The 23544-nt window shown below is 43.5% G+C and overlaps 1 protein-coding gene across 1 annotated transcript; it reads right to left on the reverse strand.

Moving 5' to 3' along the window:
- Positions 1–6814: 6814 nt before the first annotated feature.
- On the reverse strand, positions 6815–23254 carry hnrnpua (heterogeneous nuclear ribonucleoprotein Ua). Its single transcript, XM_014139454.3, has 14 exons — positions 22582–23254; positions 21560–21674; positions 15889–15962; positions 15327–15466; positions 14987–15086; positions 14740–14852; positions 14326–14589; positions 14073–14192; positions 12004–12132; positions 11563–11731; positions 11117–11389; positions 10750–11009; positions 10441–10539; positions 6815–10321 (listed from the first exon to the last, which is right to left on the reverse strand). The coding sequence occupies exons 1-14, from the start codon at positions 23045–23047 to the stop codon at positions 10271–10273; spliced, it is 2373 nt and encodes a 790-aa protein (XP_013994929.1). The 5' UTR covers positions 23048–23254; the 3' UTR covers positions 6815–10270.
- Positions 23255–23544: the final 290 nt, after the last annotated feature.

The raw sequence follows: 23544 nt of genomic DNA on the forward strand, positions 1-23544 counted from the left end.
AGTCTCTACAGTGGGATACTTTTGAGCAAGTTTGACAGTATTTCCAGGGATGGGAATAAATTACAATGACAAAATACAACTGCAAAATATCCTAAAAACCAATGTATGAAAATAAAATATAAGATACTTTTGCAAATGTAAAAATAAATATTTTGTCATACCCGTGGTAGACGCTATGTTATAAACTAGGTGGTTCGATGGGTCGTGCGTAAGAACAGCCCTTGGCCGTAGTATATTGGCCAAATACCACACTCCCTCGTGCCTTACTCCTTAATTATAAACTGGGTGGTTCGAGCCCTGAATGCTGATTGGCTGACAGCCGGGGATATGAGACCGTATACCACGGGCATGTGACAAAACATGTATTTTTACTGCTCTAATTACATTGGTAACCAGTTTATAATAGTATTAAGGCACCCTGGAGGGTTTGTGGTATGTGGCCAATAAACCACGGCTAAGGGCTATATTTATTTTTATTTTATTTCACCTTTATTTAACCAGGTAAGCTAGTTGAGAACAAGTTCTCATTTACGACTGCGACCTGGCCAAGATAAAGCAAAGCAGTGTGACACAACAACAACAACACAGAGTTACACATAGAATAAACAAGCGTACAGTCAATAACACAATAGGGGAAAAAAGTCTATATACAGTGTGTGCTAATGGCGTGAGGAGGTAAGGCAATAAATAGGCCATAGTAGCGAGGTAATTACAATTTAGCAGATTAACACTGGAGTGATAAATAGCAGATGATGATGTGCAAGTAGAAATACTGGTGTGCAAAAGAGCAGAAAAGTAAATAAAAACAATATGGGGATGAGGTAGGTAGATTGGGTGGGCTATTTACAGATGGGCTATGTACAGCTGCAGCAATCGGTTAGCTGCTCAGATAGCTGATGTTTAAAGTTAGTGAGGGAAATATGTCTCCAGCTTCAGCGATTTTTGCAATTCGTTCCAGTCATTGGCAGCAGAGAACTGGAAGAAAAGGCAGCCAAAGGAGGTGTTGACTTTGGGGATGACCAGTGAGATATACTTGCTGGAGCGCGTACTACGGGTGGGTGTTGTTATCGTGACCAGTGAGCTGAGATAAGGCGGAGCTTTACCTAGCATAGACTTATAGATTACCTGGAGCCAGTGGGTCTGGCGACGAATATGTAGCGAGGGCCAGCCGACTAGAGCATACAGGCCGCAGTGGTGGGTGGTATAAGGGGCTTTGGTGACAAAACGGATGGCACTGTGATAGACTGCATCCAGTTTGCTGAGTAGAGTATTGGAAACTATTTTTAAAATTACATCGCCGAAGTCGAGGATCGGTAGGATAGTCAGTTTTACGGGGTGTATGTTTGGCGGCGTGAGTGAAGAATGCTTTGTTGTGAAATAGGAAGCCGATTCTAGATTTAATTTTGGATTGGAGATGTTTAATATGAGTCTGAAAGGAGAGATTACAGTCTAGCCAGACACCTAGGCATTTGTAGTTGTCCACATATTCTAAGTCAGAACCGTCCAGAGTAGTGATGCTAGTCGGGCGGGCGGGTGCGGGCAGCAAACGGTTGAAAAACATGCGTTTGGTCTAGAGGTCGACCGATTAATCGGAATGGCCGATTAATTTGGGCCGATTTCAAGTTTTCATAACAATCGGTAATCGGTATTTGTTTTTATTATTTATATATATATATATATATATATATATATATATATATATATATATATATATATATTTTTTTACACCTTTATTTACCTAGGCAAGTCAGATTAAGAACACATTCTTATTTTCAATGACGGCCTAGGAACGGGGGTTAAGTGCCTTGTTCAGGGGGGATTCGTTTTTGCAACCTTCCGGTTACTAGTCCAACGCTCTAACCACCTGCCTTACATTGCACTCCACGAGGAGCCTGCATGGCAGGCTGACTACCTGTTACACGAGGGCAGCAAGAAGCCAAGGTAAGTTGCTAGCTAGCATTAAACTTATCTTTTAAAAAACTATCAATCTTAACATAATCACTAGTTAACTACACATGGTTGATGATATTACTAGTTTATCTAACATGTCCTGCATTGCATATAATCGATGCGGGGCCTGTTAATTTCTCATCGAATCACAGCCTACTTCGACAAACGGGTGATGATTTAACAAGCGCATTTGCGAAAAAAGCACTGTAGTTGCACCAATGTACCTAACCATAAACATCAATGCCTTTCTTTAAAATCAATACACAAGTATATATTTTTAAACCTGCATATTTAGTTAATATTGCCTGCTAACATGAATTTGTGGCACTTCTCTTGCGTTCCGTGCAAGCAGTCAGGGTATATACAGCAGTTTGTGCCGCCTGGCTCATTGCGAACTGTGTGAAATCCATTTATTCCTAACAAAGGCCGTAATTAATTTGCCAGAATTGTACATAATTATGACATAACATTGAAGGTTGTACAATGTATCAGGAATATTTAGACTTAGGGATGCCACCCATTAGTTAAAATACGGAACGGTTCCGTATTTCACTGAAATAATAAACGTTTTGTTTTCGAAATGATAGTTTCCAGATTCTACCATATTATTGACCAAAGGCTCGTATTTCTGTGTGTTATGTTATAATTAAGTCTATGATTTGATATTGGATAGAGCAGTCTGACTGAGCGATGGAAGGCAGTAGCAGGCTCGTAAGCATTCATTCAAACAGCACCTTCGTGCGTTTTGCCAGCAGCTCTTCGCAATTCTTCAAGCATTGCGTTGTTTATGACTTCAAGCCTATCAACCCCCGAGATTAGGCTGGTGTAACCCATGTGAAATGGCTAGCTAGTTAGCGGGTGCGCGCTAATAGCGTTTCAAACGTCACTCGCTCTGAGACTTGGGAGTGGTTGTTCCCCTTGCTCTACATGGGTAACGCTGCTTCGAGGGTGGCTGTTGTCGATGTGTTCCTGGTTCGAGCCCAGGTTGGAGCGAGGAGAGGGACGGAAGCTATACTGTTACACTGGCAATACTAAAGTGCCTATAAGAACATCCAATAGTCAAAGGTATATGAAATACAAATCGTATAGAGAGAAATAGTCCTATAATTCCTATAATAACTACAACCTAAAACTTCTTACTTGGGAATATTGAAGACTCATGTTAAAAGGAACCACCAGCTTACATAAGTTCTCATGTTCTGAGCAAGGAACTTAAACGTTAGCTTTTTTACATGGCACATATTGTACTTTTACTTTCTTCTCCAACACTTTGTTTTTGTATTATTTAAACCAAATTGAACATGTTTCAATATTTATTTGAGGCTAAATTGATAGTATTTATGTATTATATTAAGTTAAAATTAGTGTTCATTCAGTATTGTTGTAATTGTCATTATTACAAATAAATACAATTTTAAAAAACGGCCGATTAATCGGCAGAGGCTTTTTCGGCCCCCCAATAATCGGTATCGGCGTTGAAAAATCATAATCGGCCGACCTCTAGTTTGGTCAATCAGCATTCAGCCAATCAGCATTCAGGGCTCGAACCCCCAGTTTATAATTGTATTTATCTACATTAGTTGAATGCTCTGTCACTCTGGATAACAGCGTCTGCTAAATTACCAAAATGTTAATGTATATGTCAAAATTAACAACTGCAAAGCACACTGGGAATTGTCATTGGCCTTATTTTGGGGCGGAGCTCATTAGAGTAATACTCAGCATGCTTTGCAATTGTTCATTTTTACATATACATTTAGTTAATTTAGCAGACGCTCTTATTACATCATAGTGCTATCAGATTTTTGATACCAATGTAGGGTGAAAGAGGGCCACAAAATTGTGAACCACTATAAAGAAATAGTATAGAAAAGTATTTTATAGTTTGACAATACAAATTACAGCTTCTGTACTTCAGCCCAGTGTAATACGACAGACAAAATACTCAGAAGTAATTAAAATATGTATTTCAAATACAAATAACAGAAATACTACCCATCTCTGAGTATTTGTAGTAGATTTTCAGCTACAAATTAAGCTAATAGCTAATTTTGGATTATATTTTTTTAAATTCTGAAAACAATGTTGGATCCATTGGTTGAATCAGTCGTACCTGAGGTCAGGTAAGTGCGCACAACATTGTATCGCCCTCTTGCGGTGACTCTACTAGACATAGTGTTCTACTCCAATGGTTCGCAAACTTTTTCGCTTACTGTACCACCAACTGAATTTGGCTCTGCCCGGAGTGCCCTCTCATGCGTGAAGTACCCCCTCATGCGTATTTTGACAGTAAGCCTATGGCCTCATGAGTCCTCTCAAGTACCCACCGTTGATAGGCCAAGTACCCCTGGTTGGGAACCTGTGGTGGAACACACATACACACGTTTTGAACCGTTTTATTCATACCTTTCAAAAGGGCATCGCTATCACTTTCCCTTCACAAAATGTGAGAAAAGGAATAAAGTAAGTAAAGTAAGTATTTGGTCAGCTTTTTTCCATCTTATTTTAATATTTTTGTCCTCATAACAAAATACAAAACATAGCAAGGAATAAAAAAGAAACAAACAAAAAACAGGTTGTAGTCTATGTTAAACAAAATGTTAAACATTGTCTCAGACAGTACAAGTCAGACCAAATACTTGAAATGTCTCCATCCACTAGCACTTAGACAAGCAAGCCTCACTCCAGTCACCTGCTGTTTTACAGAACATGCCGTCCTTAATCATTCTAATTGTATTCCTTTTATGTGCCAGACATATTCCTTAAACAAAGTCTACCTAGAACAACAATTTGACATGGGCAATAAAATTGTTTGTTGAAAAAAAACAACATTTTACAACATAAAAGGGACATGTTGCCCTTGCATTAGACTTGATTGTGAAGGTGACCACAGTCCATTCTGTTGTCCATCTCATTTTAAAACGCACATTAAAGACATGACTCATAAATAAAATGTACCGGTACCTTCTACTCTAATATCATTCAAGGGGAACAAAATAGTGCCTTATGATTCCATGGAAGCAGAAATAGAAGATATTTACATGACAGTCAAGCTAGGTTGGGCTGGCCTGGTTCCATGGTCCTCTGCTCTCTATTACGCCACACTAACACAACATAGTTATGTCAGACCAGGGGGTGTATTCAGAAGTTGGAAACAGAAAACGGAAAACATTTACCCCGAACGGAAAACGTTTTGCAACGGAAACTGTAGTTTCTATTGGACAAATTCCGGTAAGTCCCTCACCATTTCGTTCTGTTTGCTTCTGTTTGGTTCCTAGCGAATACACCCCAGGTTCATAATACTACAGTACCCTAAGAAAGTATTCACAGGCCTACACACAATACCCCAAAATGTCAAAGTGGAATTGTGTTTTTCAAAATGTTTACAAATGACTTAAAAATGTAAAGTTGAAATGTCTTGAGTCAATAAGTATTCAATCCCTTGGTTATAGCAAGCCTAAGTAAGTTCAGGAGTACAAATTTGCTTAACAAGTCACTCTGGACTCACTCTGTGTGCAATAACAGTGTTTAACATAATTTTTTAATGACTACCTCATCTCTGTACACCACACATGCAATTATCTGTCCCTCAGTCGAGCAGTGAATTTCAAACCCAGATTCAACCACAAAGACCAGGGAGGTTTTCCAATGCTTCGCAAAGAAGGGCACCTATTGGTAGAAGGGTAAAAAAGAAAAAAAGCAGACATTGAATATCCGTTTGAGCATGGTGAAGTTATTAATTACACTTTAGATGGTTTATCATTACACCCAGTCATTAGAAAGATACAGGCGTTCTTCCTAACTCACTAGCCGGAGAGAAAGGTAACCGGTCAGGGATTTCACCATGAGGCCAATGGTGACTTTAAAACAGTTACAGAGTTTAATGGCTGTGATAGGAGAAAACTGAGGATGGATCAACAACATTGTGGTTACTCCACAATACTAACCTAAATGACAGCGTGAAAAGAAGGAAGCCTGTACAGATTTTTTTTTTTAAATGCATCCTGTTTGCAACAAAGCACTAAAGTAATACTGCAAAAAATGTGGCAAAGCAATTCACTTTATTTGTCCTGAATAAAAAGTATTATGTTTGTCCTGAATACAAAGTGTTTACCACTCTTCATATTTTCAAGCATAGTGGTGGCTGCATCATGTTACAGGTATGCTTGTAATCATTAAGGACTGACGAGTCTTTCAGGGTAAAAAAATAAACAGAATGGAGCTAAGCACAGGCAAAGAGGAAAACCTGCTTCAGTCTGCTTTCCACCAGACACTGGAAGATGAATTCACCTTTCAGCAGTACAATAACCTAAAATTCAAGGCCAAATCAACACTGAAGTTGCTTACCAAGAAGACAGTGAATGTTCCTGAGTGGCCAAGTTACAGTTTTGACTTAAATTGACTTGAAAATATATGGCCAGACCTGAAAATGGTTGTTTAGCAATGATCAACAACCAATTTGACAGCGCTTGAAGAATTTTGAAAAGAATAATGGGCAAATGGGGCTCCCAACTGGCGCTCCCAACTGGCGCAGCGGTCTAAGGCACTGCATCTCAGTGCTAGAGGCGTCACTACAGACCCTGGTTTGATTCCAGGCTGTATCACAACCGGCCGCGATTGGGAGGCTCATAGGGCGGCGCACAATTGGCCCAGTGTCGTCCGGGTTTGGCCGGGGGGATAAGCCGTCATTGTAAATAAGATTTTCTTCTTAACTGACTTGCCTAGTTAAATAAAGTTTACATAAAATAAATAAATAAAAATGTTGCTCAACCAAGTGTGGAAAGCCGTTAGAGACTTACCTAGAAAGACTCACAGCTGTAATTACTGCCAAAGGTTCTACAAAGTATTGACTCAGGGGTGTGAATACTTATCTAAATGCGATTTTTCTGTATTTAATTTTCAATAAATTTGCAAACATTTCTAAAAACATGGTTTTCACTTTGTCATTATGGGGTATTGTGTGTAGATGGGTGAGCTTCAAAAATGTATTTAATCCATTTTGAATTCAGGCGGTAACACAACAAAATGTGGAATAAGTCCAGGGGTAACAATTTCTTCTGAAGGCACCTTCAATAATGAGCCTTTGTCAGTCAGTTTATACAGCTTATACACAGAGTAAAAAGATGAGAGTTGACAATAATAACTCTTTCAACACACCAACCCACTCTAAGCTATGTACCACACGACTGCTGAAACAGTAGACAGTATTAACATTTACTTCAGCCTGATTTAAATGCTTCTCTGAGAAGTCAGGGTTATTCCACTGTGTTGGTCCCAAAATACATTTAGGCCTAATCTACAGTTCAATTCAATAAATACAACAGAAACAACAGTTGTATACCATTGTGGTTCTCTCCAATATGCAATTAGTAGACAAACAGTAAACACACACACAACATACACAGGGTGCTCCCCTATTGAAACATTTCACTCTTGGATTTACATGATCAATCTGGTCCTTAGCAGCGTTGTCTGAATGAGCCCAGCTTAAATATTCCAGTGGAACTCACAAAAAGCACTGATTCAAGACAATTTGATTTCCAAATGTCAATGAAAAGTACGCACCTTGACAGTTGAAAAAATAAAACCAACAAAAATGACCCCCATCCACAAAAAAAGGACTACCTTTTATAACAGTTCTACAATCAAATTAATTGCAAAAGTATTTACAATAAACAACTAAAGGCCTTAAATCGTTACTTAAATTACATTACTATGGAATCTTAAGCACTTTAAAGCATCATACTGTAGGATAAAAGCATGTCTATTTGTTGGACTGTGTCACTGTCAATATGGGGCCTTCTAGGCCTTACCAAAGGGATTTGAGCCTTTAGCGCCAACTTCCTAGTTCTATTGCTAACAGAAGGTTATCAGTGGTGGTGAGAACTCCTAGTTCTACTGCTAACAGAAGGTTATCAGTGGTGGTGAGAACTCCTAGTTCTACTGCTAACAGTAGGTTATCAGAGGTGGTGAGAACTCATAGTTCTTCTGCTAACAGTAGGTTATCAGAGGTGGTGAGGAGAACTAGTTCTACTGCTAACAGTAGGTTATCAGAGGTGGTGAGGAGAACTCCTAGTTCTACTGCTAACAGTAGGTTATCAGAGGTGGTGAGGAGAACTCCTAGTTCTTCTGCTAACAGTAGGTTATCAGAGGTGGTGAGGAGAACTAGTTCTACTGCTAACAGAAGGTTATCAGAGGTGGTGAGGAGAACTCCTAGTTCTATTGCTAACAGAAGGTTATCAGAGGTGGTGAGGAGAACTCCTAGTTCTACTGCTAACAGTAGGTTATCAGAGGTGGTGAGGAGAACTCCTAGTTCTACTGCTAACAGTAGGTTATCAGAGGTGGTGAGGAGAACTCCTAGTTCTACTGCTAACAGAAGGTTATCAGAGGTGGTGAGGAGAACTAGTTCTACTGCTAACAGTAGGTTATCAGAGGTGGTGAGGAGAACTCCTAGTTCTACTGCTAACAGTAGGTTATCAGAGGTGGTGAGGAGAACTCCTAGTTCTTCTGCTAACAGTAGGTTATCAGTGGTGTTGAAAACAGGGTCATGTTCAGGAGGATGCAATATACTGAACGTTGCAGATAGAACTCATGAATGGAGCGGACATTATTCCTTACACTAAGTGTCTGAAAGGTAGGTTTGTTCTACACAGTAATGTTTTTACATTGCTGTGTAGTATCTTTAAGTGCTTTAAGCTGGGTTCACTCAGACAAACCTGCTAAGGACCAGGTTGATCATGTAAGTCCAAGAGTGAAATGTTTAATGTTGGCACTTAAAACCCATTTTTCAAATAATTGTTTATTGGAGAGAACACATTGATGTAAAACTGTGGTTTTTGTTGTACTTCTTGAATGGAACTGTGGCCCCTCATGCTGAGTTCAGCTTTTTTGTGACCCCCACCCCCATCGGCTATAAAAAAAATGACTGCGTAGAACAAACCTGCCTCTCCGACACGTAGTGTAAGGAATCATGTCAGCTCTATTCAGGACAGTTCTATCCCAGAGTGATCCTAATTTCGTGCCATTCTACACATTTAGCCATGGGGTGTAGAGAACATTTTGCAATTTTATAACTGATTTCATGCCAATCTATTCATTTTGCCATGGGGCGGAGAGGAAAATTAGCTGTTTTTAATATGATATCTGAGTGAGACTGACTAACAAAATCCATGGGGGCCCTCCGGGAGGTAATTCAACCATGATTACTACAAGTTTAGATAGCTGGCCGCTAGACTCATTTTCCAATCTAAAACATTTTAGCTGACATGGGCTAATTGAGTGACTATCAGTGACTTACATTACAAACAATAAACTGCTGATCAACAACCAAATTTTGAAATTGGTCCGAGGGCCTTCAGTTGCCCATCCCTGATCTGAATGTTAGATAACGTTGTGCTCTACTGAACGCGCCCTAGGCGTCATGGAATGGCCCATCTGCTACGCAGTACTGAGTATGTGACCACTCAAGATAGATAAAGGAGTGCCTTACTGAAGGACGGCCTTGGATGTATGAGCCACTGATGCAGGATATAGCAAGACATTTTAACAAGACAGCTACTCTGAGACAGTGCTTCTCATATCAAAGGCTTTTCTAACACCTTTGACATTGAAAAATATGGATTCGCATACCAAGTAAGATGCACCATCCAGAGCAATTCCTGTGTTTATGTGGGCTGTCTGTTAGTTAAATGACACTTATTTATTTTATATATATCTTTTAAGCATATCATTTTTTATTACAGCTTAAACTTCACCTTACTTACTAGAAACAAACGTATTTGCAGCAGGACTACAATTACGACACCTCACAAATGCCATGTGTCTAAAGTGAGTGCTAGCTAGCCTCTCCTGATTCTTAAACACATAAAACAACATAATATAAAGCAAAACATCGGAAATAAATATTTATCATCATCATCATGATCGTTGTATTAAAAAGTACATCTTTACAGATAAAAACACAGAACCCTGAAAAGTTTTTTAAGAGACATCACATGCTGGATGAAAGCCAAGGTTTCTGAAGGCGAACGCTTGAGAGCTCCGGCTCTGAAACGTAAAAGCAATACAAATATACAAAATCAAAACGCAGAAAGTAAAGGAGCCCAGAAAGCGTTTGTCGTCTTTGTCTCAGAACCGGCAGTCGATGTCAGCAGTGGAATGCTCTTTCTTCCTAAAACGAAGGAAGAGGAGAGGAAAAGGAGGATGGGGAGAAGGTAAAATGGAGCGTAACGGGAGTTGACGCATATGCGCCAGGGTGGACGGGGTTTGTAGTGAGGGGGTGTGTCTGTGTGCTGTCAGTCAGTCTCTCTACCGCACATGCTCAGTAGTATCCTGGGTGGTACTGTTGGCTCCATGGCTTCTGGTTCCAGAACTAAAGATGAAAGACAGAAGTTAAAGGTAAGAGTTTTGAACCATTCCATTGGTCCTAAGGTGCAAACATTTCCCAGCCTCTGCTGCGCTACGTCCAGCTACATCAGGAGCAGTACATACCCCCTGCTGCCAGCTCTGGTTGAAGGCCTGGGCCTTGTTCATGCCAAAGTTGCTGTTCTTGTTGAAGCTGCGATTGTTGCCTCCTCTGCCTCTGAACTTCTGCGGAAAACACAACAGCCATCAGACACCTGGGACTGCCAGCTGACCTCCAGTACAATTGGTGGGTTATACAAATGTACTGTATGTTGTTGTTATATTCAGAAAACTATATAGAAATGAAATAATCCAACAATCCACTCTAGCTGATAGAGTCAGACTCGTTGTAGTCCCAGTCAAGGACACTATCAAGTATAGTAACTAGTGACCCACCTGTGTGAAGTTGCCCCTGTTGTCCCCACGTCCTCTTCCACCTCCACCTCCTCCGCGGGTCATGCTGCCTCGGTGCATATTGCCACCCCTATTACCCCCCATGTTGCCCCTTCCAGGACCCCCCCTGGGTCCACCCCCCCTGCTGGGCATGCCCCCACTCCCCCTGTTGAAGTTGCCCCGGTTGGAGAAGCCCCCTCGGAAGGCCGGAGGAGGGAGGAAACCTCTGGGGGGACGACTGAATCCACCACGAGGGCCTGGGCCTGGGCAGAGACAAACACACAGATCAATATATATTGTACATACCAAGTACACAAACATACACCTCAAGTATTATAGTTAGTTACAGAGTCAAATACACACGGCTCACCTCCCCTGAAGTTGCCTCTGATCTGGAAGCCTCCTCTGCCCCCCCTCTGCCCCTGACCTCCTCCCCACTGCCCCTGCCCTCTGCCCCCACGGCCGCGGTGGCTGCCCCCTCTCTTGGGCGGCGTGCCCCCCTGGTTGGCCTTCTTCTCTGGGGGCAGGGCAGAGCGACTCTCCTCCTTGTACAAGTCCAGCAGCTTGGAGGCCTCGTCCTTCTGCAGCTCCACGAAGCTCACCTCACTGAAGCAATCCCCTGGCTCCGGCAGGGTGTAGATACCTACAGGAGGACGGGAGGGAAACAGCCAGATATATCAACCCCTAACAAATCAGTCAGTCAGCCCGGATAGAAGCGTCTGCCAAAGGACTCAAATGTAATGTAAGCTCTCATGTGTTATTGATACAGGTAACAGGTGTTATGGCTGTCAGGTATTCTAGGTTGTTGTAGCTCACCTTTCATCTTGAGTACAGCGTGCTCGGGGACGTCTTTACCGTCCGTCTCGGCTTTCTTCTGTGTCCTCTGCTTGTAGTTGTCATCAGTAGGACACACCACCACGGCCTTCCTCTGGAATCCTGCAAACAGACACATCTTCCTCCTCTGGGCTGGGGCCGACACATTGGTCTGGCAGAGAGAGAGAGAGAGAGAGAGAGAGAGAGAGAGAGAGAGAAGAGAGAGAAGAGAGACAGGTACCAGGGTTGAAGTCATATCCAACCATACACCTACTGAAATCATTCCATTCTCACACTGCCATACAACAAAGTAGTATTTGTTTCTCATGATGATGCTGGCTTAATCAAATGTTGTTTGTTCACAAGGCATCTAAATATTCAAAAAGAACGACAATTGAACAAATACACAAAAACAAAAGCTTCAATGTGGGTAACCATGGTTACCTGGTCAAGGATGTAGTTGCGTTTTTTGCGTGCAGCGATCTCAATGAATTTTCCCAGGAAAAGAGGTGCACGCTGGGAGATGGCGGTGAGTTTGGTGACATCCTTCATTTGGCGTTTCAGACTGGCGATCTGGCAAAGGAAAATAAAGAATTTTGAGGTATGGAATCATCTGACTTTGGGGTGAGCTGTCCCTTCAACCTGAACTGACCCTTTAAGGTGAGCTGTCCCTTCAACCTGAACTGACCCTTTAAGGTGAGCTGTCCCTTCAACCTGAACTGACCCTTTAAGGTGAACTGTCCCTTCAACCTGAACTGACCCTTTAAGGTGAGCTGTCCCTTCAACCTGAACTGACCCTTTAAGGTGAACTGTCCCTTCAACCTGAACTGACCCTTTAAGGTGAGCTGTCCCTTCAACCTGAACTGACCCTTTAAGGTGAGCTGTCCCTTCAAGAGCTGAACTGACCCTTTAAGGTGAGCTGTCCCTTCAACCTGAACTGACCCTTTAAGGTGAGCTGTCCCTTCAACCTGAACTGACCCTTTAAGGTGAGCTGTCCCTTCAACCTGAACTGACCCTTTAAGGTGAGCTGTCCCTTCAACCTGAACTGACCCTTTAAGGTGAGCTGTCCCTTCAACCTGAACTGTCCCTTCAACCTGAACTGACCCTTTAAGGTGAGCTGTCCCTTCAACCTGAACTGACCCTTTAAGGTGAACTGTCCCTTCAACCTGAACTGACCCTTTAAGGTGAGCTGTCCCTTCAAGAGCTGAACTGACCCTTTAAGGTGAGCTGTCCCTTCAACCTGAACTGACCCTTTAAGGTGAGCTGTCCCTTCAACCTGAACTGACCCTTTAAGGTGAGCTGTCCCTTCAAGAGCTGAACTGACCCTTTAAGGTGAGCTGTCCCTTCAACCTGAACTGACCCTTTAAGGTGAGCTGTCCCTTCAACCTGAACTGACCCTTTAAGGTGAGGTATCTCTTTAAGGTGAAATGTCCTGTCCCATTCAGCTGAACTGTGGAATTGTAGAACTGTCCTGTCCCTTTAAACTGTACTGCTAAACTGTAGAACTGTCCTGTCCCTTTAAGCTGAACTGCTGAATTGTAGAACTGTCTTGTCTCTTTCAGCTGAACTGCTGGATTGTAGAACTGTCCTGTTCCTTTAAACTGTACTGCTGAACTGTAGAACTGTCCTGTCCCTTTAAGCTGAACTGCTGAATTGGAGAACTGTCCTGTCCCTTTCAGCTGAACTGCTGGATTGTAGAATTGTCCTGTCCCTTTAAACTGAACTGCTGAACTGTAGAATTTTCCTGTCCCTTTAAGCTGAAGTGCTGAACTGTCCTGTTCCTTTAAGCTGAACCGTAGAACTGTCCTGTCCCTTTAAGCTGAACCGCTGAACTGTCCTGTCCCTTTAAGCTGAACTGCTGAACTGTCCTGTCCCTTTAAGCTGAACTGCCCTGTCCCTTTAAGCTGAACTGCTGAACGGTCCTGTCCCTTTAAGCTGAACTGCTGAACTGTCCTGTCCCTTTAAGCTGAACTGTCCTGTCCCTTTAAGCTGAACTGCTGAACTGCTCTGTCCCTTTAAGCTGAACTGCCCTGTCCCTTTAAGCTGAACTGCTGAACTGTCCTGTCCCTTTAAGCTGAACTGCTGAACTGTCCTGTCCCTTTAAGCTGAACTGCTGAACTGTCCTGTCCCTTTAAGCTGAACTGCTGAACTGCTCTGTCCCTTTAAGCTGAACTGCTGAACTGTCCTGTCCCTTTAAGCTGAACTGCTGAACTGTCCTGTCCCTTTAAGCTGAACTGCTGAACTGTCCCTTTAAGCTGAACTGCTGAACTGTCCTGTCCCTTTAAGCTGAACTGCTGAACTGTCCTGTCCCTTTAAGCTGAACTGTAGAACTGTCCTGTCCCTTTAAGCTGAACTGTAGAACTGTCCTGTCCCTTTAAGCTGAACTGTAGAACTGTCCTGTCCCTTTTAGCTGAACTGTAGAACTGTCCTGTCCCTTTAAGCTGAACTGTAGAACTGTCCTGTCCCTTTAAGCTGAACTGCTGAACTGTCCTGTCCCTTTTAGCATCACTCACCATCATCTTCTCCAGGATGGTGTTGGTTCCCAGGATGTTGTATTTCCCAGGGTGCTCCTGAGTGTGCTTGGTTACCCACGTCGTCTTCCCAGCGCCAGGCAGGCCTACCATCACGATCACCTGGGAGAGTAAGATACATTTTGATCATGGCTACAAAATCATGTGTTGTCAAATGTGGGATACAGAGTTGGAAATGGAAATTATGAAAATACCACATGGACATTCAATAACATGAAAACCAGCACGCACTCACCTCACAGTCATCCTTAGTGTCAGGCCCCTTGGGGCCTCGGACCCTCTTGCCCACAGGGACCTGCTGTAGGAAGCTGTAGCCGGCCGGTGGGACAAACAGTGGCGCCTCCCTCTGGCCGAAGTTGAACTCCACAGCACAGTTGTGACAGAGGACGTGAGGGAGGAGGGGCCGTCCGTCCAGAGATGCCTTGTCCACCTTGAAGGCCACGCCAAGGTCCTGACCGTTCTTACTGAACGACAGCTCCACCTCCGAGCCTTCAAAGTTCTGCAGGAGAGAGGACGAACATCAACATCAGTGGAAAAAGCAGCAGCAGTTTAATCTGTTAGCTGATGTTTATTTTTTAACTGGCTAAAGTGTCTATTTAGCTCTTTGAGCGAAATGTGACAAACAAAAGGGATCATTAAAATATCTTACAATTAGGCACCCGACGACATCGTTTTCATCGAAGCACTCTCCGAAGTCTTCTGTGACACAGTTGGTGGTTTTCTTCCCTTTGGCAGAGAAGGCATACGAGTGTTCCTCTTCTCCTGAGGACGTCAAAGCAGACAGACACACAGTCAGACAAGGAGTTACCATACAACAGCACAACACACCTGGGGTTATCCTTAGCATATATCAGGAGTCCACTGAATTATATTGGTTGGTCTAATGGTTCACTCACCCAGTAACAGTGTTCCATTGGCTAGTGACCAGCCCACCAGAACCTCGTGGATGTCCATGCCTTTACTGGAGATATGTTTCACTGGGATCTTCTCAATGATCTGGGGAGAACACACCGAGGGTGAGGTGTGTGTGTGTGTGTGTGTGTGTGTGTGTGTGTGTGTGTGTGTTTGTCATGACCATCATCATCATCATCAGTAGTTTTAGGCTGAGTATCCGTAAAGCACTTTGTGACAACTGCTGATGTAAAAAGGTATTTATAAAATAAACTTGATCGATTGATTGACCACGTGTGTGTGTGTGTTGTTGATGATGATGATGATGATGATATCTCTCCTCACCTTCATCTCAAAGCAGGCCTTGCCCTGAGCTACTCCGTAGGAAGCCCTGCCTCCAGCCCACAGGTAGGCAAAGCTCTCCATGGTGAGGGATGACGCGCTATAACGGTCCCGGGACACCTTGAAGTGCAGGTCACTGTTATCTATGGTCACACACACACATACACACACACACTTGTGAACTTCACAGTTCAACTAAAAGATGTGCACTGCTGCAGGTGTTATTCAATAATTGTACAAATTCTACCCACAGCTATCCAGTCACATGTGGTCAGGTCTGTGTGTGTGTACTCACAGGTGGTCAGGTGTGTAGTCACATGTGGTCAGGTCTGTGTGTGTGTACTCACAGGTGGTCAGGTGTGTGTACTCACATGTAGACAGGTGTGTGTGTACGTACTCACATGTGGACAGGTGTGTACTCACATGTGGACAGGTGTGTACTCACATGTGGACAGGTGTGTACTCACATGTGGACAGGTGTGTACTCACATGTGGACAGGTGTATACTCACATGTGGACAGGTGTATACTCACATGTGGACAGGTCTGTGTGTGTGTGTACTCACAGGTGTCCAGGCAGACAGTGCTGTCGTCAAACTCCTCGTCCTCTTCCTCCAGGGGGGGCTGGGGGGACTTGGCCCTGGAAGAGAGAAGATGAAGGGGTGAAGGGTCAGCCCGGGGAGGACACTGGAGGGACATGTCTCTCACTCAAGTGGGAAAACTTAGGCAGGAAATGCCAACAACGAACAGTGAGCCATCTTACTCATGTATAAAAAAAACAGATAATGAAAGAAAAGCATTGCAAGTTTGAATTTTGTAAAATTAGCGTGGGAGAGGTGACTAAAAACATGATTGTTATCGATCAATAATGACAAACCTCTTGGTATTGACAACTTGGATGGAAAGCTACTGAGGATGGTAGTTGACTCTATAGCCACTCCTATCTGTCATATCTTTAATCTGAGCCTAGAGGAAAGTCTTTGTCCTCAGGCCTGGATGGAAGCCAAAGTCATTCCACTACCCAAGAGTGGTAAAGCGGCCTTTACTGGTTCTAACAGCAGACCTATCAGCTTAATGCCAGCTCTTAGCAAATTGTTGGAAAGAATTGTGTTTGAACAAATACAATGCCATTTCACTGTAAACAAATTAACAACAGACTTTCAGCATATTTATAGAGAAGGGCACTCAACATGTACTGCACTGGCACAAATGACTGATGATTGGTTGAAAGAAATTGATAAGAAGATTGTGGGAGCTGTACTGTACTTTCAGTGCAGCCTTTGATATTATTGTTGTTGAGAAAACATGTGTTATGGCTTTCCAACCTCCACCATATCGTGGATTCAGAGCTATCCATCTAATAGCGTATTCCTAATGGAAGCTTCTCTAATGTCAAACATGTAAAGTGTGGTGTACCACAGGGCAGCTCTCTAGGCCCTTTACTCTTTTCTATTTTTTACAAATGACCTGCCACTGGCATTAAACAAAGCATGTGTGTCCATGTGCTGATGATTCAACCATATATGCATCAGCAATCCCAGCTAATGATTCAACCATATATGCATGAGCAACCACAGCTAATGAGGTCACTGAAACCCTTAACAAAGAGTGGCAGTCTGTTTGGGAATGGGTGGCCAGTAATACACTGGTCCTGAACATCTCTAAAATTAAGAGCATTGCATTTGGTACAAATCATTCCCTAAGGTCTAGACGTCAGCTGAATCTGGTAATGAATGGTATGGCTGTTGAACAAGTTGAGGAGACTAAATTACTTGGTGTTACCTTAGATTGTAAACAGTCATTCTCAAAACATATAGATTCAATGGTTGTAAAGATGGGGAGCGTGCTGTCCGTAATAAAGAGATGATCTGCTTTTTTGACACCACACTCGACAAAGCACGTCCTGCAGGCTCTAGTTTTATCTTATCATGATTATCAAATCAAATATTATTAGTCTCATGTGTAACGTCTGCTTCCAACTCACACCCTCAAACACCTAAATCCCCTGAACGCAGCTCACTCTCCAGATTCCAATCACCTGAATTCTAATCACCTGTTCACACACACGTATGTCATTATCACACACTATTTACTTCAGTTCTTTGCACCCCATCACCGTGAGGTATTGTTTGTTTTGTGACATATGGCTTTCGGAGCTCTGTTTTCCCCATGATTTACTCCTCCCGAATATGAAAGTTTTTGCCTGCCTCACTAACGACGCCTTTTGTCTATTCCCTTCCTGTACTTCAGCCTATCGGATTTCCTGTTATCTACCTATTGCCTGATCTCCCGGACTACCATACTAGCCTTTTCCCTGCCTGTACTGTTGCCCTTTTGGACCCCTGTGTATGACCTTCTGCCTGCCCCTGGACCCAGCTACCTGCCTCCTCCTCTGGTCCTTTGCATCAAACACCTGCTGCGCCCTGCGCTTGAAACCAGCTCTCTGTCTCCCCTCGTGTTCATTACAACATGCGCCGAATACAACAGGTGTGGACCTTACAGTGAAATGCTTACTTATGAGCCCCTAACCAACAATGCATTTAAAAAAAATACAGATAAGAATAAGAAATAAAAGTAACATTAAAGAGCAGCAGTAAAATAACAATAGTGAGACTATATACAGGGGGGGTACCAGTACAGAGTCAATGTGCGGGGGCACCAGTTAGTTGAGGTATTATGTACATGTAGGTAGAGTTATTAAAGTGACTATGCATAGATGACAACAACAGAGAATAGCAAAAGGGGGGGGGGGGGTGCAAATAGTTTGGGTAGCCATTTGATTAGGTGTTCAGGAGTCTTATGGCTTGGGGGTAAAAGCTGTTTTGAAGCCTCTTGGACCTAGACTTAGCGCTCCGGTACCGCTTGCCGTGCGGTAGCAGAGAGAACAGTCTATGACTAGGGTAGCTGGAGTCTTTGACAATTTTTAGGGCCTTCCTCTGACACCGCCTGGTATAGAGGTCCTGGATGGCAGGAAGCTTGACTCCAGTGATGTACTGGGCCGTTCACACTACCCTCTGTAGTGCCTTGCTGTTAGAGGCCGAGCAGTTGCCATACCAGGCAGTGATACAACCAGTCAGGATGCTCTCATTGGTACAGCTGTAGAACCTTTTGAGGATCTCAGGACCCATGCCAGATCTTTTCAGTCTCCTGAGGGGGTATAGGTTTTGTCGTGCCCTCTTCACAACTATCTTGGTGTGCTTGGACCATGTTAGTTTGTTGGTGATCTCAACCTGCTCCACTGCAGCCCCGTGAATGGGGGCGTACTCGGTCCTCTTTTTCCTGTAGTCCACAATCATCTCCTTTGTTTTGATCACGTTGAGGGAGAGGTTGTTGTCCTGGCACCACACGGCCAGGTGAGGCCATGCCTCGTCGTTGATTAGGCCTACCACTGTTGTGTCATCGGCAAACTTAATGATGGAGTTGGAGTCGTGCCTGGCCATGCAGTCATGAGTGAACAGGGAGTACAGGAGGGGACTGAGCACGCACCCCACGTGAGGGGCCCCTGTGTTGTGGATCAGCGTGGCGGATGTGTTGTTACCTACCCTTACCACCTGGGGGCGACACGTCATGAAGTCCAGGATCCAGTTGCAGAGGGAGGTGTTTAGTCCCAGGGTCCTTAGCTTATTGATGAGCTTTGAGGGCAATATGGTGTTGAACGCTGAGCTGTAGTCAATGAATAGCATTCTCACATAGGTGTTCCTTTTGTCCAGGTGAGAAAGGGCAGTGTGGAGTGCAATAGAGATTGCATCATCAGGGAGAGGTTGAAAATGTCAGTGAAGACACTTGCCAGTTGGTCAGCACATGCTCGCAGTACACGTCCTGGTAATCCGTCTGGCCCTGCGGCCTTGTGAATGTTGACCTGTTTAAAGGTCTTACTCACATTGGCTGCGGAGAGTGTGATCACACAGTCTTCCAGAACAGCTGGTGCTCTCATGCATGTTTCAGTGTTATTTGCCTTAAAGCGAGCATAGAAGTAGTTTAGCTCGCCTGGTAGGCTCGTGTCACTGGGCAGCTCTCGGCTGTGCTTCCCTTTGTAGTCTGTAATGGTTTGCAAGCCCTGCCACATCCGACAAGCGTCAGTGCCGGTGTAGTATGATTCGATCTTAGTCCTGTATTGATGCTTTTCCTGTTTGATGGTTCGTCTGAGGGCGGGATTTCTTATAAGCTTCCGGGTTAAAGTCCCGCTCCTTGAAAGCGTCAGCTCTAGCTTTTAGCTCAGTGCGGATGTTGCCTGTAATCCATGGCTTCTAGTTGGGGTATGTACGTACAGTCACTGTGGGGACGATGTCATCGATACACTTATTGATGAAGCCAATGACTGATGTGGTGTACTCCTCAATGCCATCGGAGGAATCCCGGAACATATTCCAGTCTGTGCTAGCAAAACAGTCCTGTAGCTTAGCATCTGTTTCATCTGACCACTTTTTTATTGATCTAGTCACTGGTGCTTCCTGCTTTAATTTTTGCTTGTAAGCAGGAATCAGGAGGATAGAATTATGGTCAGATTTTCCAAATGGAGGGTAAGGGAGAGCTTTGTATGGGTCTCTGTGTGTGGAGTAAAGGTGGTCCAGAGTTTTTCTCCCGCTATGGTTAAACATTTAACATGCTGATAGAAATGAGGTAAAACAAATTTAAGTTTCCCTGCATTAAAATCCCCGGCTACTAGGAGCACCGCCTCTGGGTGAGCGTTTTCTTGTTTGCTTATGGCAGAATACAGCTCATTCAATGCGGTCTTAGTCCAGCCTCTGACTGTGGTGGTATGTAAACAGCTACGATTATTGTCCAGTCATATGGTCAAGTGCTGCAAAGAAGACCTAGTTAAGCTGCAGCTGGCCCAGAAAGAACGACACGTCTTGCTCTTCATTGTAATCAGATGGCTAATATTAATACTATGTATGCCAGTCTCTCTTGGTTAAGAGTTGAGGAAAGACTGACTGCGTCACTTCTTGTTTTTATAAGAAACGTGTTGGATATTCCAAATTGTCTTTTGTCTGTAATGTCTTTTTTGTTATTTGTTGGACCCCAGTAAGACTATCTGTCGCCATTGGTGTCGGCGAATGGGGATCCTAATAAATCAAACCACTCTCAGAATTTAAAACAAAACCTATCATTGTATGGGTTTCAATTAACTACTTTGGTGCATGAAGGTGTAAATGTTGCTATCGGGGCCTTTCAGTCTCAACTAGAGAATAATCTCGAGGAAAGACTGCACTAGCCTACATTTTGACCAGTTCTGGCAGGATTTATCAACAATTGAGTTAAAGTTGTAACATTCTTCAGTCTGAAACTGCAGGGTGTGATAAAACAAATTAGTCGGGAACATCACCTAAAGTTCACCAATGTCAATGTATCATTGGATATGCATTTCCTCTCTTGGGAGGCTATATAAGTGATAGAACGTTGTTGGAAGATCATACCTCATCACAAGAACAACAGAACGTACACACAATTCCTATACTTTAGATGAGGATGCCCACACTAGAAAACTGTCAAGTTATTTAGCTCTGTTTGTCATTTGGAGAGCTGTGTGACAGAGTTATTTTTCAAAAATCCTGAATCATATAGGTTTAAAATTAAGTTCTAAAAACAATGACATCAGATTTGTTGAGCTACAGAATAGCTGTATATCTGCTAACCAGTGAAGCCGTTTATAACACATGTATCAAAGACAATGGCCTGTAAGGAGAGAATTTAATCAATATTAGAGGCCAATAATCAAATCACTCTCACTCACACTTATTGCATTCTACCATTGGGAAAAAATAAAGCATATAAAAGTTGCCCAAGTTTAACACAACTGGACCGACAGAGAGACAGAACCCTCCCCCCCACCTTCTTTGTCCCACCGTGCCTCTCTACTGTCCCACAGCGTGTGGGTGAGGCACCCTCCCAGCGGCATCCAGACCGTCCCCTTCAATATAGCATCCCCACAGACCACCCCATAACCATTCCTATCACTAACTAGCTATAGCACCAACCACCATTATCTACACTACAGTTGGGCTTTGCATGCATATTGTCAACCCTGTATTCAGTAATAACAGGTTCTAGTAAGGTAATACCCATGTAGAGGTAAATGGGAAAAAATATGTTTCTTAGCAGCAGGGGTAGCATTAAGGACTGTGTTGGCTGTTAATGTCAACACAGCAGTTCGATAAGGCAGAGAGCTGGCAGTTGTGCAGGCCAGGGTGACTCGGAGCTAACCGAGGGTTAACCCAGCTACTGCACCATCCTTACCGGCTGTACTTGCTTTCTTCAATAAACTCAAAGTAGCCCCTTCCATGTTCCTCCCGGCGTCTCTTAACACCCTTCTTATTCTTCTGCTCAGCGCTCGTGTCTTTGTCCGCATCCCCTTTGGAAATAAAACAATAACAAAGCAGGTATTGAGGTGCGTCCCGCCCCCCAAGTGTAGGACCCAGATGTTACATGTTGGTCCACACAGTTCAGCTAGGTGGCTAGGTAGGTGTTTTGATTTGTCAGGTATCTACATGAGTTGCAATGTATGGACTACAAAGGTAAGGGTAGATCTGAAAATAATTCCAAATATGGTGATCTGGTCCATGAATAACAAGGAACCATCAAGAGCAATAACAATACCCCCTTTAATACCAGTTAGTACCCCCCCTCCAATATCAATGGATATTGATGTGTGTGAAGCACCACACATTTTCAGTTTCTACAGCCATGGCAGCCTTGACCAAATATTAACTTAGTACCTTGTTGATAAAATGTAAAAAATAAAATAAAATAAAAAAATAAAGCTAGATACGACTGACAGCTAGCTAGATAACTTGTCTTCCACATTTCCTAAAACCAACGTTATTAAACTAGGCTATGCGCATAGACGTATTTATACCTATGGAAAAACAAACCGTCTCACGGAAAAGATAGTCAGCCTGCCGCGTTCTCTCTCGCCAGTAGGAGCCACTGTTTGCACTTTAGCAGCTAATGGTAGCTAGCTAGCCAACGACAATCTGCACACCGGCAAGAGCATCTTTGTCTGCCGCTTGAAGAAATGCAAACCCGGAACACAAAACCATTGCGTAAAAACATACACCTGTCAATTGCAGCCGTACAAAAGCTTATTGTCTACAATTAGCTAGCTACATGAATCCTCGCAGAAGTTCCGACCTAACTGGCAAGCTTAGCAGGCTAACCAGTTGACCTATCTTTGATTCTGAACTGTCATGCAAGACGTGAACTCTAGCCGCTGCTGCAACCATGGCAGCAGGGTCGATTAGCTGGCTTGCATCGCTTACCCTCTCGAGGGAGAGTCCCTAGTGCAGCATCATCATCATCGAATTTATCCATCTCCTCATCATCATCATCCTCCTCTTCTTTCAGTAGAGCATCTTCATCCTCGTCCGATTTATCCATATCTACTCCCGCATCCTCCTCTTCCCCCATATCATCGTCGATATTGGCGCATTCTTTCTCTGCTTTCCCTTCGCACTTATCTTCATCCTCTACTCCGTCCGCCTCCATCCTCTCCTCAACCAGGTCTTCAGCCAAGTCCTCCTCGCCCATGTCATTCAGGCCGACAGCCCCTTCGCCTTGGCCGCCGTTCTCCCCGGTCTCTGCTCCTCCGGCTAGAGCCTCTTCATTCAGCGCGGCCTGCAGCCGGTCCATAAGATCCGCCTTCAGCCCCTTGTCCGACAGCTGCCTCTTCTTCAACTCGTCCTTCAACTCGTTTACCTTTAATTTCTTCACGTTGATAGAGCTCATTGTGCTATTAAATTATTAAATAAATATCGATACAATTCGATAAAAATCCCTATTGTCGACTGTGTTTTTGAAATTCGAAACACGAAGATAAAAGCCCAGTGTACAGATGGCCGACTTGGTGATAGCAGTCGCCTATAATTTCCACTGCGCCAAGCCCGCACCCTTTCTAAGCACGTCCCACTACTGACATCTGTGCTGCTGCTGAGAGCTTGCCAAGGGCAGTAATATAGCCCTACCGTAATGACACGAATAAAGCAGTCAGCTTTTATCCTTTAGTCTCCTACCACATAACAGCCGTGCATCCATACAATGGCTTTTATATCTTGCTGTGGCCTAATGTCTACCGTCATTATTGACAATATGAAGCGAAGATTTTTCACAATTCGTTACGCATCGAAAAAGTCTGGCTTTGGACCGTGCAATAGAAATATACACTTCTTTTATAAATGAGACATTAGAACACAAACTGACATTCACTACCAGTGTGGTCAGAACCT

The sequence above is a fragment of the Salmo salar genome, chromosome 01, assembly GCF_965601325.2.
Source record: "Salmo salar chromosome 01, fSalSal1, whole genome shotgun sequence".
Lineage (NCBI taxonomy): Eukaryota > Metazoa > Chordata > Actinopteri > Salmoniformes > Salmonidae > Salmo > Salmo salar.

Excerpts from the sequence above, each read along its gene's own strand:
- hnrnpua (XM_014139454.3), bottom strand. The coding sequence starts at position 23,047 with ATGAGCTCTATCAACGTGAAGAAATTAAAGGTAAACGAGTTGAAGGAC. Across the intron at positions 11,732-12,003 it reads GCAACTACATCCTTGACCAG|ACCAATGTGTCGGCCCCAGC; the intron begins GTAACCATGGTT and ends TCTCTCTGCCAG. Across the intron at positions 10,540-10,749 it reads ACAGGGGCAACTTCACACAG|AAGTTCAGAGGCAGAGGAGG; the intron begins GTGGGTCACTAG and ends TGTTTTCCGCAG.